Source organism: Ylistrum balloti, unplaced genomic scaffold (genome assembly GCF_031769215.1).
Source record: "Ylistrum balloti isolate Yb309-2 unplaced genomic scaffold, AGI_CSIRO_Ybal_v1 Utg370790, whole genome shotgun sequence".
In the NCBI taxonomy this organism is placed as follows: Eukaryota; Metazoa; Mollusca; class Bivalvia; order Pectinida; family Pectinidae; genus Ylistrum; species Ylistrum balloti.
Genome location: NW_026782461.1, coordinates 160,185 through 174,412, shown reverse-complemented (window position 1 = coordinate 174,412; position 14,228 = coordinate 160,185). Strand labels below are relative to the sequence as shown.

The following is a 14,228-nucleotide window of genomic DNA, read 5'->3' as shown; positions in this document are numbered from 1 at the left end:
CATATGCTTCTTACATATCATCTGAAATCTTTACATTACATAGTTCATTGGATATTGAGAAGGTTTCATATCATTAATTGGTATGTAGAACAAATTGGCCTCATTAGAAGTATAGTCACAATGACTGTGAAAAGTCCTTCAATTTTACTTTTAAATATGTTGATGACGTCTTGTCTTTAAATAACAAGATATTTATTTACTTGAGGAAACAATATTTGTCATTAATGAAGACATCATTAACTATTCTATATTTTCACAAGCAAAATAAATACAAACACATTACGGACACTATAAAAGAACGAAGTTGACTATGCTTTTCGCGGACACTACTCAAGCATTTTAAATTTTGAACCCATACATAATTGAATATGCGTGTCTAATATATTCAGTCTTATGGACACTGAGTGAAATAACAACTACACTCTGATATATTTTGTATTCCTTATATTAGCTTAGATTGACTGATACATGTACACTCATCGCCTCCTACAAATCAAAGACAATTCTCTATAAAACCTGAAATACCTAATTGATATGAAATACCTTCGTCTTAAGCACTCGCTGTTGTCATTTACTTATTTAATTATTAATACATAGCATCTGGTTTTAACAACCTTAACAATGTTCCAAAAAAAGGTTTACGGAACAGATCTATCTATATAATCTATAAATATCTGCGAGACTTTTTTTTCAGATGGCGTCAGCCGAGAAATGGATTCCAAAAACAAATCAAGGTAAAGATAACACATTGAGAATATTCAATGAATTCCGTTTAATATTATATGTATTTCACAAGTATGACAGACTATTGGTTTGTTCGTTAGTGCAAACACGGGTGAAATTATAAATATTCAGTCCTACGATTCGTTTTTAGAAATGTTCTGCCATTCTTGCCATACATGTTTGATACCTGTCTCTTGAAAATCAGTTATAAGCAGATGGTAACGTGTAATTGAAAGAAGGCCTCCACATTTGTTTGTAACATTATCGTTTTTTTCCTATTAAGACAGAGATTTTTACAAAAAATATTTCCCACTTATGTTTATACTTTAAACTATTACTTTGGATAAGGAGATGCCCAAGTAGTGGGATTTCACCACGAGACATTTTGTTTTCTATTTTCATTGATAAATGTAAGCTTATCTATCATAATTACAAGCAAAACTGAAAACGATACAAAACCAAAAATCCTTCCATTCTGTTCTATAAGATTTTTGGTATCGAAATTTTAGGTCATATACATCATTGCGGGTACCTATTTCTATTTATATTGATGTTTCATGCTTTAAGTTGGATTTGATCAATTTGTTATTTTACTGTATATTTTACTCCCAAATGATAATACTGTCTTTCTCTTTAAAATGGTCGGTTTTATCCGGAATGTCATTAACAAAGGATATTATAAAGATACATTTAGTTCTGTTTTGTTTTGCAACATTCTCACACTCTAACTCTGTCTTTCTCTGTAACGTCACAATGTAAAGCATTGCAACCTTCAGCCAGTCACAGACCTGCTAGATCAAATAACACGTGTTCAATAAGAGATAAAATTACGTAAATCCTACATGTAATATTAAAGCAATCATAAAAGCTCCATTGTTTTTTTCCTGGGTTTCTATCATTTAATATTAATGCATTTCTTGTAGGTTTGAACATGGTTCTAATTGGAGTAACTGGGACAGGCAAAAGCGCCACAGGAAATACGCTGGTTGGAGGTACGGAGTCCAAATTCATATCTTCTCCAAGTCGCTCTTCAGTTACAGCAGAATGCCATGCTGTTGAGGTAGAAAGATTTGGCCGTAAGCTTGTAGTAATCGACACTCCCGGGATTTTTGATACCAATGTTCCAGTAGTAAGATCAAAGATACTGCTCATGGAGTTTACCCAGCTTGCTAGTCCTGGAGTTCATGTTTTCCTCCTTGTAATGAAAATAGGACAAAAAAACATTGCCGACAGAGATCAGAAATCCTTCAAATTCATGAAAAAACTACTTGGAGAAGAATTTCGCGACCATACCATTGTAGTTTTCACAGGAGAAGAAATACTGAGAACGGTTAAGCAAGATTTGGAAACATATATTTCTGAACTACCAGATGAATGTAGAAAACTAGTAAATTCGTGTGAAGGTGGCTATCTTGCTATTTCAAACACAGGTGGAATAGCCTCCAGAGAAAGATCAGCCAAACAGATTATTGAGAAAGCCAACGATCTTGTTCAGCTCAACGGTGGATTTGACAAGTATTACAGTAACATATTATTTGATGAAACGTATGAGAAGATGAACAAAATGATGGAAGATACGCTGAAACAGAATGCAAAAATCGTTGAGGAAATAAAGCTGAAACAAAAAAACAAGCGAAGGATTGAATTACAATTTAATGATGGAAATCCCTCAATAGAACAACATAAACTTGTCAAAATTATCGAGAAAGAAATCGAGGACCTTCGCAAAAAACTTCTTGATAGAAATACTGTTCGACGAAAGATCCTGGATAAGTTAGAAGAACAAGAAAGAAAGAAAAAGGTGGGTAATGCTAGTGCTACAACTGCCATTACTGGTACAGTAGCTGTTGTCGCCACTGCAGCAGTTGTCTTCCTTTTTAATGTCATGAAGTAGAGTTGTATATAGCTGTATCTATACTTAGACGATTTTTTATTTGTGTAAATGTTCATCAGAGTAGGGCCTAACTCAAAATGCGATTGACGTGCTTTACATGTGTGTACATACACATTATGCTTATAATGATATTAAACAATGTTTATGAAAATCAGTTTTTTCAGTTTAAAACTTATCTTGATATAAGATTGCTTTTTTTCTTTGGTGTGTCCCATCTGTGGTGTTTTCTAGTGATTTCCAGTCAGCTCATCAGAAAAAGTACTAATTTGCAACACTTTGTAAATATGATTATTGAAAAATTAATATGGAAGTACTTGTTCAAAATTGTAACAAAAAGTCGTCCTTGTAAATTCTTCACTATTTATTATTTTTTTCTTGTCGAAGTATGATTTCATTGATATGTTCTTGTTATCTTCTTGTATTTTTACCTTAGCTGCATCGAATGATTTTGTCAGTGTGTTAGAAAGGTCAAACGTCAAATTTTGTCAAAATTTAAAAAAAAAACATTTGGTCCTATTTCAAATTCGCCAAGTTGAATTTTGTCAAAGGCAATTATTCTATTTTAACATATTTTAATTTATAGTATAACTTTTAAGGAAAGGTGAATGAAAGCCAAATTGCAATCAATGACCTAAAATTCATGGTCAATTGATCAAAGTTCAAGGTTACAAAACTCTAACAGCATTTTGAATATTGCTATACTATATTCAACGTCATGATTTGACCCTTCTTTCGTAAGGTTTCAATCTTTCCAAACTCTGTATAGTGGTATTCATTCAAATGTTTTCATCGTTAATTTGAGTTTGTGATAGTATAGCCATAATGTCTTTCCTTTCGATATACTGGGCCGCTATCAACTATATTGAATACTTAAGTAGCTAAACTTGTTGTTTTCCCATCAGTACAAGGTAAAGAATCTACAATATTCTACTTCACAGGCGCAAAAGAATGGAATTCTCTTCTAGATTATATTAAAAGTATACCAAACAAGCTGAAGTTCAAAATCCAAGTGAAAGGTCACTTTCAAAACAAAATGCAAGAAAAACATGATAGTTATTATGTATATTATTGATGGAAATACATTTGTAAATCCATTTTAAGGACCCCAATGGAAATAAGCGTTTCAACGCTTTTTTGGGAAATCCTAGGATATATGTACTTTTGTCTTTATTTATAAATATCACTAGCTGATACATTAAAGATGTAGCAAACAACTTATTCATGATTATGTATAACATGTTATATGTGCCATATATTCATTTGTTTTGTATACAAATCTGTACATCTTTATAGTGAATAAAATTTATTATTATAATTATTATTTCGTATGTCATAGATTTTTACCGATAGGATTGAAATGTAACAATGTTTTCTTTTGATTTAAAACAGATAAGCCATTTCAAACATCTTATCAATATCAAAAGGATTAACATATCCCCAGTGCAAGTTGTTAAGATGTAACACATACATAAAAAAAAGATTCACACAAACACACCGTGTATATTGTAACGTGTGTGGGATCTGCCTTAGTTGATAGCGCTGGCAGAACGGGCATCGAAACACGCCACGTTTCTGTGCCCCACTATGGACACTTGTGGGTGGGTTCTGTTATGACTAATGACCCGGCCGATCCAAGGATAACCAGGAGACAGATAAAGAGTCAACAGTTTATTGGATACGGAATGACACCCAAGCTACAATTACCCCTACCGGCGGCGAAATACTAGGTTTGGACAAGGCTATTAGGCTGGGAAATGATACGGCTATCGGCTGACTCTTCGCAGCCCCTAGGGTAAGCACTCTGCTGACTGGTCGCAGCATCTACTTAGGTACCGGCAGGGTATGATGGTCTATGGCTCCAGCTTACAACTATGCAAAGTGGCCGGCCGATCCACGTACTACACAGAGTAGCCGTGCTTGTAACACATGACCTGGTTGCAAGAGTTGAAGCACAGACCACCACACGGCCGCCGTCTTATTAAGCAATACGCCGATTATTCTAACAATTTACGACCTTGTCGAAACCTGCACATTAAAACCTAACACTAACCTAATGTTTAATTATGTAAGAGGTGCATACGCTTATAATTCTGACACAACTAAACCTACATTATACCTAAAGATTTTTCAGTAATTAACAATTAAATATCTAAATGACAAACATAACAAGGGAAATAACTCTTACCTTTTACTAAAAACATCGGAGATAAGGTACACAGCGGCATAACGTTACACAACCCACGCCTCCGACACACCTCGTCCCTGAGGTGTAGCCACTCGGTACCCAACCCCCATACCACCAGCCCCATAAAAACACAAACGAATGATTAACGCTTATACGTAACCTTTCCCCCATATACCCCTTACAACTCTATCCGCCGTTTGGAATCCCGCCTCGCAGGATAGCACGACTAATGTATTAGTTCCACTGTCTCTACGCCGCACAGACGCCAGGACTCCAACATCCACCCTGGTTCCCCGCTGGACAGGCTCACTGGTCTCAGCGTCGTTCCCTCGGTGTTCCACCACAGCCTTATTGTTGGCGGGTACAGGAACACGTCCCTCAGGACAATCAGGGACTGACTGTGATACCCGGCGCACTGGCAAACAAACCCCGATGGGGGTGGCAGGCCTGGAACCTTCAGGTTCCGCTAAGAGGCCTATCTCCTCTGCAGCCACCATATGCTCGTTAGGGGTTTCAATTGTTTATGTTCCTGCTTTCGATGTCTCTGCAGGCCTTCTTCATGCTTGTATCTTTTGCCGCAGGCGTCGCAAGTGTACTGGAGCAGGCGATTAAGTTCCTCCCGGCTGTGTGGGCTCCTGGTACCTTTGGTGTTAGGTATCCTGGCAGATTGGTGACAGAATCTCAAAATATCAGGGCTTATATACCTGTCTTCCTGCCAAATATTCAAATAACACGTGCAGGGCGGGCTTTCAATTGATGACACAGCACAAATGTCAACGGTCAATCAACGTACGTGATAGCAAGTAGAGTGGCCGACTCATCATCTAATGAGACTTCTGCTACACGAAAACATCAAAGAGGGCATGTTCCCTTTGATCTTACAATTGAAATGTATGGAAGCTGCGTGGCGCCTCGCGGTATGGAACTCCATCAGTGCTAACCTCCGTGAACTATGGAGAACAGCAAAACAGAACATAGTTGTCAAAACGACTTGGTTTTCGACGTTTCCTCCCGAACTGACTTTCCTGCGTCAACGGGGGCACCATTTCCGCTTCGTTTTCAGCCACGCTACCCTCAAACTCTGTTGCCTGGTCCGCGTCAGCCCGAGTTCCTTCCTCTTGCTTATTGGTCAGGAAGGGTCCGGAACAATCATCCCCGTCCAAACCATCGGGATGCTTCTGCAAAAGTTTGAGTCGGTCATGATGTCAAAATGGTTAGGGAGTTTCTTTACCCGGTAGGTCACAGAGTCAATTGCCTCCACCACCTCATACCCTTCCATCCAGCAGGACTGCAACTTTGGCGAGAGACCGACAGTCTTCCGCTCAGTGTAGACCAAGACACGATCACCAGGTTGATATTACATTGCCTTTGTACGTCTGTCATATTGTCTCTTCTTCTGTCTTCTCAAACTCTCGCCTAAGTGTTGCCGCGCAATCTCACGAACCTCTTCTAGACCAGTTTGTAGCTCCTGGACCCACTGAGTAGTTCCTAAAGGAAGCTCCTCTGAAACACTACCCATGGTCAGATGAACAGGAAGTGCTACCTCCCTTCCCAGCATCATTCGGTTGGGAGAAAACCCCGTTGACTCGTGTTCAGCGGCTCTGTACGCCATGAGTATTAGAGGGAGGCGAAGGTCCAAATCCTTTTGATCTTCTGCGATATATGCCGACAGCATTCCCTCCATGGTGTGGTTAAATCTCTCTATAAAACTGTTGGACTGGGCGTCGTAAGCAGTCGTTTGTGTTTTATGGACACCCAATAACTGGCACATCTCCCTGAAAACGCCCCCTATCAGAGTTGAGGATGCGAGGCACTCCAAACCTTGACACATAAACTTCCACCAGAGCCTGTGCACATGTCACAGCTTCCGCACTGGGTAGAGCTACTGCATCCATCCATTTGGTGAAATGGTCCCCTATAACAAGGACATGGATGTTGTCCCGGTCCAACCAAATCCAGAGCGACCCGTTCTCCTGGGCCTCCAGCAGCGCCATTCTGAAGTGGAGATCTGGGTTTCTGGCCACATCGTTTGTGCTTGGCACATGTCTCGCAGCTTGCACATCACAATCTGACGTCCAGGCCAATAATACGCTGATCTGATTTTAGCAGTGGTTTTGTATACTCCAAGGTGACCCCCAGTTGGTTTCTCGTGGCACTCCCGTAACACCTCACACTTATGGGCCTTTGGCACAACCACCAGGTGGCTGTCCAACTTCCCACTACGAAGGAACAAGCGCCGGCAAAGCAGACCATCCTTTAGTTCTTACCTGTCAAGCTGCCCCCAGAGCGTTTTCATCACTGGACTGCACGCAGAAATCACTGCATGCTGGCTTCTTGCCAGACCTAACCCAGTCACAAACTGGGTCCTTCTTCTGACTCTGTTGAAGCTCGTAGGTATTAGCCTCCAACTGGACTGCTCGTGCGCTCAGCCCGCCTTTTCCCCGACCGCACTGCTTGCATGGAATTCGAGACATCGCGTCGGCATTTAGGTGCTGGCGACCCGGCCAATGTTTGACTTCAAACTTGAAGGTGGACAGAACCTCTAGCCATCTCACGAGTTGGCCTTCGGGTTCCTTGAAGTTGGTTAACCAAACCAACGATCCATAGTCAGTCTTAGTAAGACCTTTCTACCTAGAAGGTAGTGTTTCAGCTGCTTACAGGCGTAGACAACCGCCAGCAACTCTCTGCGGGTGACACAGTATCGCCGTTCAGTCGTACTCAGGGAACGGCTGATGTAGGCAACGACCCGTTCTTTGTCGCCATACTTCTGTGATTGGACGGCTCCTATGCCAGTCCCACTGGCATCGGTATCCCGAATGAAAGGCCGGTCTGGCTGGGGCATGGCAAGTATTGGAGATGTGGTGAGATGGTGCTTTAGTTGGTCAAAAGCAACCTGGCAATCCTCCGTCCAAACAAACGGCCTTTCTTTCTCCATCAGCTTATGTAATGGTGCGGCCGTGGTAGAGAAATCTTTTACGAATCGCCGATAGTACCCGCACAGGCCTAAGAAACTCCTGACATCGGTCTGGTTGCATGGTTCCGGCCACTCGCGAACAGCCTTAATCTTGTCTGGGTCGGTTGCTACTCCTTGGCCCAGAAAACCAACCTCCCTGGCAAACAGGTGGCACTTCTTAGGCTTCAACCTCAGTCCAGCATCGAGACGTCGCTGGAATACCTCCTCAGTGCGGTCCGCCAGCTGGTCGAACGTGGCACCAAATATGATGATGTTGTCAAGGTACACCAGGCATATTTCGTACTGCAAACCGGCTAGGTCGGACTCCATAAGTCTCTCGAACGTTGCTGGGGCGTTACACAGGCCAAATGGGAGGACGTTGAACTCAAACAATCCTCGTTCGGTCACAAAGGCGGTCTTCTGTTTATCAGCAGGGTCCATTTCGATCTGCCAGTACCCAGACACGAGGTCTACCGTGGAGAACCAGCTACCTCCGGCCAGGGAATTGATCGAGTCATCGATCCGAGGTAACGAATAGGCATTCGGCTCTGTAACGGCATTAAGTCCTCGGTAATCAGCGCAAAACCGGAGCTTCCCATCTTTCTTCCTTACCAAAACTACGCCATGCCTAGGAGCGTGCTTAATCGGTCTAGCGCTACCATGGTGGATAGAGTACTTGATAAGACCAGTACGTCCCATGTCATTCTCAGTCCGGGCAAACAATGCGGATTATCGCTGCAACAGCTTAATGGCTCGCCTGCTTCTGTTGACTAGTTAGAGAATGTGAAAATTTCTCCCACAGGTCCTGCAGGTGTTCTGGTACGTGAGTATCTTGGTTAGTTTCACCCTCGGTCTCACACGTCGGAGTAGGAGAGGCCTACTCAATCCATCCCAAGTGGGTACCTGCTCGGATGATTCTAGGTGATAGTTAAGGGTTCATTATACGGACAGGGATCATGCCGTCATCCTCAGGGTTGAAAAAGGCCTCAGCTATACGTGAACCATGCTTTTCCACAAATTCTCTTTTTGGCTCCACAATGTACTCAGTGTCAGAACAGCATCCAGGGGCTGAGGCAGCTGCAGTTACCTCGCTAGCAGGGGGTATGGTCACGCTCTTGTCTAATGTTACTCTGAATGTACCGAGCTGGCCAGCAGTATGGCACGGCAGGACTTGTCCCCCAGTTCTCAGAGTGTTTCCACTGATATCGAGATGACTATGGTGGTCTCTCAAAAAGTCCATTCCTAATATTGCGTCTGGGTGGATGTCGGCAACGCAGAATGAATGGGTCCGCTTGGTGCCTCCCAGTCGAACTCCAAACCGCCCAGTGCCTTGAACTGGTAGCTTGTCCCCGCTTACTGTAGAAAGTGGGATTCCACCTGGTATTAGGCATGGTCTTTTGTTCATGCTGCTGTACAAGGCTAAGCTAAGGATCGATATTGTGTCACCTGTGTCTAGTAGAAAATTCGCTGATTCTCCCTTGACAGATCCTTCTACATACAGGCCAGCTTCCTTCACCAGGATATTGACCTTTGGGGGCTGGTATCTGTTTGATCCACAACCTCAACAGCTGGGTCTGTCGAGGACTTCATCTTCGGACAGTCCTTTATCCAATGGTCTAATTCCTCACAATTATAACAGGCAAGCTTTTCTCTCTGCTTCACCTGGCGGCGGCGCTCTTTGCGGCGTTGTTTCATTGGTTGCTTTGCTTTACTTGGACCAGCCTTGCCCATGGCGAACAAAGCAGTTTTAAGACGTTCTCTTAATCCATCCTCGGACAGATCTTCGGGCCTTAAGTCCTCCTTAGCAACATTCGGCTTCAGTGTAGCTCCAGCTTTCAGGTCTGACTGCCCACGGTACTCTGTACTTTGGAAGTCCTCTGTTTCAACTCCTGCCTGGATAGCCTCATCTAATGTGGTAGGTATACGTTGCCAGATGAGGAAACGGAGGTCGCAGCCGGTCAAGGCCTCCAGGAATTGCTCTTTGCCCAGTGTCTCTTGAAGGGTCTCTTCCTTGCCACGCACTCTGCTTTTGAGCTGGGCTCGGTATAGGTCAACCTGGTTGGGGTTGCAAACCTCTGCTCCAATGCGGCCCTCAATACTGTGTATGGAACCTGACTTCCATCCTTTAGGCTTACGGAAAGAAACAGACCTCGTTGTCGGTCGTCCCAGCCATTCAATTCGGAACAGGCTTCAAAATATACCATTTATTTCCTCCAGGGGCTAGAACCATCAAATGACTGCGGCTTATACTGAGTGGACCGACTCAGGAACGGCCCTGATGTCGTCTTCAACGGAGTCTCTACTTCCTGTCCGCCCTGGCAGGCAATCAAAGATGGCGCACTTGCATGCTTCGGAATAAGGTGTGATCCCGAACCTGCTGTCGCAACGGTGTCTACCAGGTATTCTGTTGGGATGCTCTTCTCGCCCGTGGTGTCCGCGATGGCATCGGGAACCTGGTGCTGACCAGACTTGGGTATGGGTCGCCTACTGAACGAAGCCTGTTCTGATCCACTGTAAAGGTCAGGTGTCTCTGGCATTCTAAACTTGGATGTGTCAGTCGAGGATTTCTCACAGTACAATCGGGACCTAGCATTCCTGGAAGGCTGTAACCCTGGCGCTTGTCCCGTGGTGGGGTTGCAGGTTTGGCCTGTTAGATGGGCCACATCAGCTAGGCTCGGCTCGGCGCTGCTGCCTGTACCATTCAGGTTGGGTCTCGCGGCATGTTCCCCGGAGCTTTCAAATTCCGCTGAAGTAGCTGGAGTGGGAGGTCTGGCTTTCATCCTCTCTGGAGGATTCTGTACTCCACTCTGTTTGGTCTACATTCGGATTTTGGGTACCCGAGGAGTCGTCACTAGGCTGAGATAGCTTATCATCTTGTGGTGCCAGTAAAGTTCCAGTCACCACTGCCTTCGCAGCTGACATGGCCTGCTGAATGTTATCGCCCTCCACTGTTCTGCAGGTCGTCCTAATCTCGCTAGAGTTTGAGCAGGGGGACTCCTCAAGTGAAATATTTTTCACAGCTGTGATCAGCGACGCCATTCTAGGAAATTTCAGTTCCTGGTCGTGGCTAGCCATCCCACCGCTGCCACCAAAAACGTGTAACGTGTGCGGGGTCTGCCCTAGTTGGTAGCGCTGGCAGAACGGGCATCGAAACACAACAAGTTTCTGTGCCCCACTATGGACACTTGTGGGTGGGTTCTATTATGACTAATGGCCCGGCCGAGCCCAGGATAACCAGGAGACAGATATACAGTCAACAGTTTATTGGATACGGAATGACACCCAAGCTACAATTACCCCTACCGGCGGCGAAATACTAGGTTTGGACAAGGCTATTAGGCTGGGAAATGATACGGCTATCGGCTGACTCTTCGCAGCCCCTAGGGTAAGCACTCTGCTGACTGGTCGCAGCATCTACTTAGGTACCGGCAGGGTATGATGGTCTATGGCTCCAGCTTACAACTATGCAAAGTGGCCGGCCGATCCACGTACTACACAGAGTAGCCGTGCTTGTAACACATGACCTGGTTGCAAGAGTTGAAGCACAGACCACCACACGGCCGCCGTCTTATTAAGCAATACGCCGATTATTCTAACAATTTACAACCTTGTCCAAACCTGCACATTAAAACCTAACACTAACCTAATGTTTAATTATGTAAGAGGTGCATACGCTTATAATTCTGACACAACTAAACCTACATTATACCTAAAGATTATCAAGTAATTAACAATTAACTCTCTAAATGACAAACATGACAAGGGAAATAACTCTTATTATTAAAAACATCGGAGATAAGGTGCACAAAGGCATAACGTTACACAATATTTCATTCCGTCACCTAGGTATTAATTTGATGTATCAAACACTGTTTAAAGGGAGACAACTCCATTTAAATCTTAGCTTTAGAGTAATAATTTAATATATTTTAGCTACCTACAAAACGGCCCAATCATGATTTTTTTGTCATATGGATACGAATGCACATTTCTTAAACTTGTTACCACATGTAAAAGGGGTTTCGGGCCTGGAATTCAATGGTCCTCTCCCTTATGTAATGAAAGATCAAGTGTTAGAATCTAGATATAGATATGCAGTTGTTTCGAAATGATGACATCATTTGACTCCTCCCCATCATTTGAGAATGATGTTTAGAAGACAATAGGTGTGTGTGGTGAGGGGCAGCTAGATTAAAAAAAAGAAATACCTGGATTTGATGTTCCATTGATGGAATGTTTATCAAGAAACCGTAACCAACCAATCATCATCATAACTATTATATTTATATGTGCAAAAACACCTACAACAAATATAAAACTTTCCTTAATTTTCTGCGTGAACATATTTCAATTTCGTGTCATGGTTTATCCGAAGTTAAAAACGAGAAATATCTAGCAGGATTATTTTTTTTATGTACATAAAAAATAACAAACCTCCCCATCTCTTACTATGCTTTAAGCAGACATCATAGAACGACAGCAGTGTCATGGAACAGGGATTTATCTCCTTTGTTATCACGCTAATGCAAATGCATTCGGCTGAGGAAAAGCTTTCTGTAAATGTGGATTTTTTATTGTATTTTTATATGTGAACAAAATATAGACGTTGTTTTGATTTGTAAGTAGTTGTGAAGGCTGTTGAATTCATTTCGCGTATTTTGATGTTGTTTTTTTTTAACATCGCTATAGTACCTGCCATGCTTCGCTGTTTTATCAAATTTTATGATTTGATTGTTTTTATCCAACCATTGAATAGATTGCCTCTGTTGCTATAATATTGTTATAAGCCCTCACCATACTGTGTCTAGTTTAACCTGTCTGTGCGACCTCTCTAGGGTTAGTCATTGTAGACAGGTGGCCGATGTAGTCAGGTGGTCTTTATAGTCAAGTAGTGGTTATTTCTAGTAAAAATATAGATACTTCTGTAGCTTACCTTTTCATTTTGGGGTTTATAATTAGTGAGTGCAAATATGGTATGTTACTATTTTAAATTTTGGTTATATCTTTTATGTTCAGATGTTATAGTATACAATTACAAATTACTATGTTATTCTGTACATTCATTATAATGTACATATCAAAATTAAATATTTAATTTAAATATTTAATGTAAGCTGAATAAGTTTTTGAGATATTTGAATATTGAGGTTTTTTTTCAGTGACCTTCATAAATATTTAATTTAATCACTAATACAACTCTATACTAATGGTTAATTGTCAGTATATTATTGTCAAATCTGTCGGGTCAAGGAAATTTTAATATGTTATTAGTGTATAATCATACTAACTGCAGGATAATCATGCAGTTTCTTACAACCAATCTTAAACACAAAACTGAATATTTCATATTTTTATTTCAGGTTTTATTTCTTTGTGGTTTTTTTCACCAATAACTGAATCTATCAGAGTAGAACAGGTAATGATTTTTTTCTGAATTATGGATACAAGTGTTAATGCTATTATTGATTCATGAGAAAGTTTGCCATGCTTTTTAATTGATTTTTCTACTTTCTACATTTTAGTCTTTAAAACATCAACACATTGTCTCCTCTATTAAATCCTCTTTATTCATTTGCAGCAAAACATCATATTTGTTAGTTTTGTTACAATTTTGAACAAGTAATTCCAAATTAATTTTTCAATAATCATATTAACAAAGTGTTGCAAATTAGTACGTAATTACTTTTTCTGATGAGCTGACTGAAAATCACTAGAAAACACCACAGATGGAACACGCCAAAGAAAAAGCGTAATTTTATATCAAGATAAGTTTTAAACTGAAGAACTGATTTTCATAAACATCGTTTAATATCACAACATTATAAGCATAATGTGTATGTACACACATGTAAAGCACGTCAATCGCATTTTGAGTTAGGCCTTACTCTGATGAACATTTACACAAATAAACAATCGTCTAAGTATAGATACAGCTATATACAACTCTACTTCATGACTTTAAAAAGGAAGACAACTGCTGTAGCGGCGGCGACAGCTACTGTACCAGTAATGGCAGTTGTAGCACTAGCATTACCCACCTTTTTCATTCTTTCTTCTTCTTCTAACTTATCCAGGACTTTTTGTCGAGCAGTACTTCTATCAAGAAGTTTCTTAAGAAGGTCCTCGATTTCTATCTCGATATTTTGGACTTGTTTACATTGCTCTTTTGAGGGATTTCCATTATTAAATTGTAATTAAATCCTTCGCTTGGTATTTTGTTTCAGCTTTATTTCCTCAACGATTTTTGCATTCTGTTTCAGTGTATCTTCCATCATTTTGTTCATCTTCTCATACGTTTCATCAAATAATATGTTACTGTAATACTTGTCAAATCCACCGTTGAGCTGAACAAGATCGTTGGCTTTCTCAATAATCTGTTTGGCTGATCTTTCTCTGGAGGCTATTCCACCTGTGTTTGAAATAGCAAGATAGCCACCTTCACACGAATTTACTAGTTTTCTACATTCATCTGG

At 41.4% G+C, this 14,228-nt stretch overlaps 1 protein-coding gene across 1 annotated transcript; it reads left to right on the top strand.

The window, feature by feature from the left end:
- Nucleotides 1-1,654: 1,654 nt before the first annotated feature.
- Nucleotides 1,655-2,617, top strand: LOC132558422 (GTPase IMAP family member 9-like). Its single transcript, XM_060222989.1, has one exon. It carries the CDS (start codon nucleotides 1,655-1,657, stop codon nucleotides 2,615-2,617), a length of 963 nt encoding a protein of 320 aa, XP_060078972.1.
- Nucleotides 2,618-14,228: the final 11,611 nt, after the last annotated feature.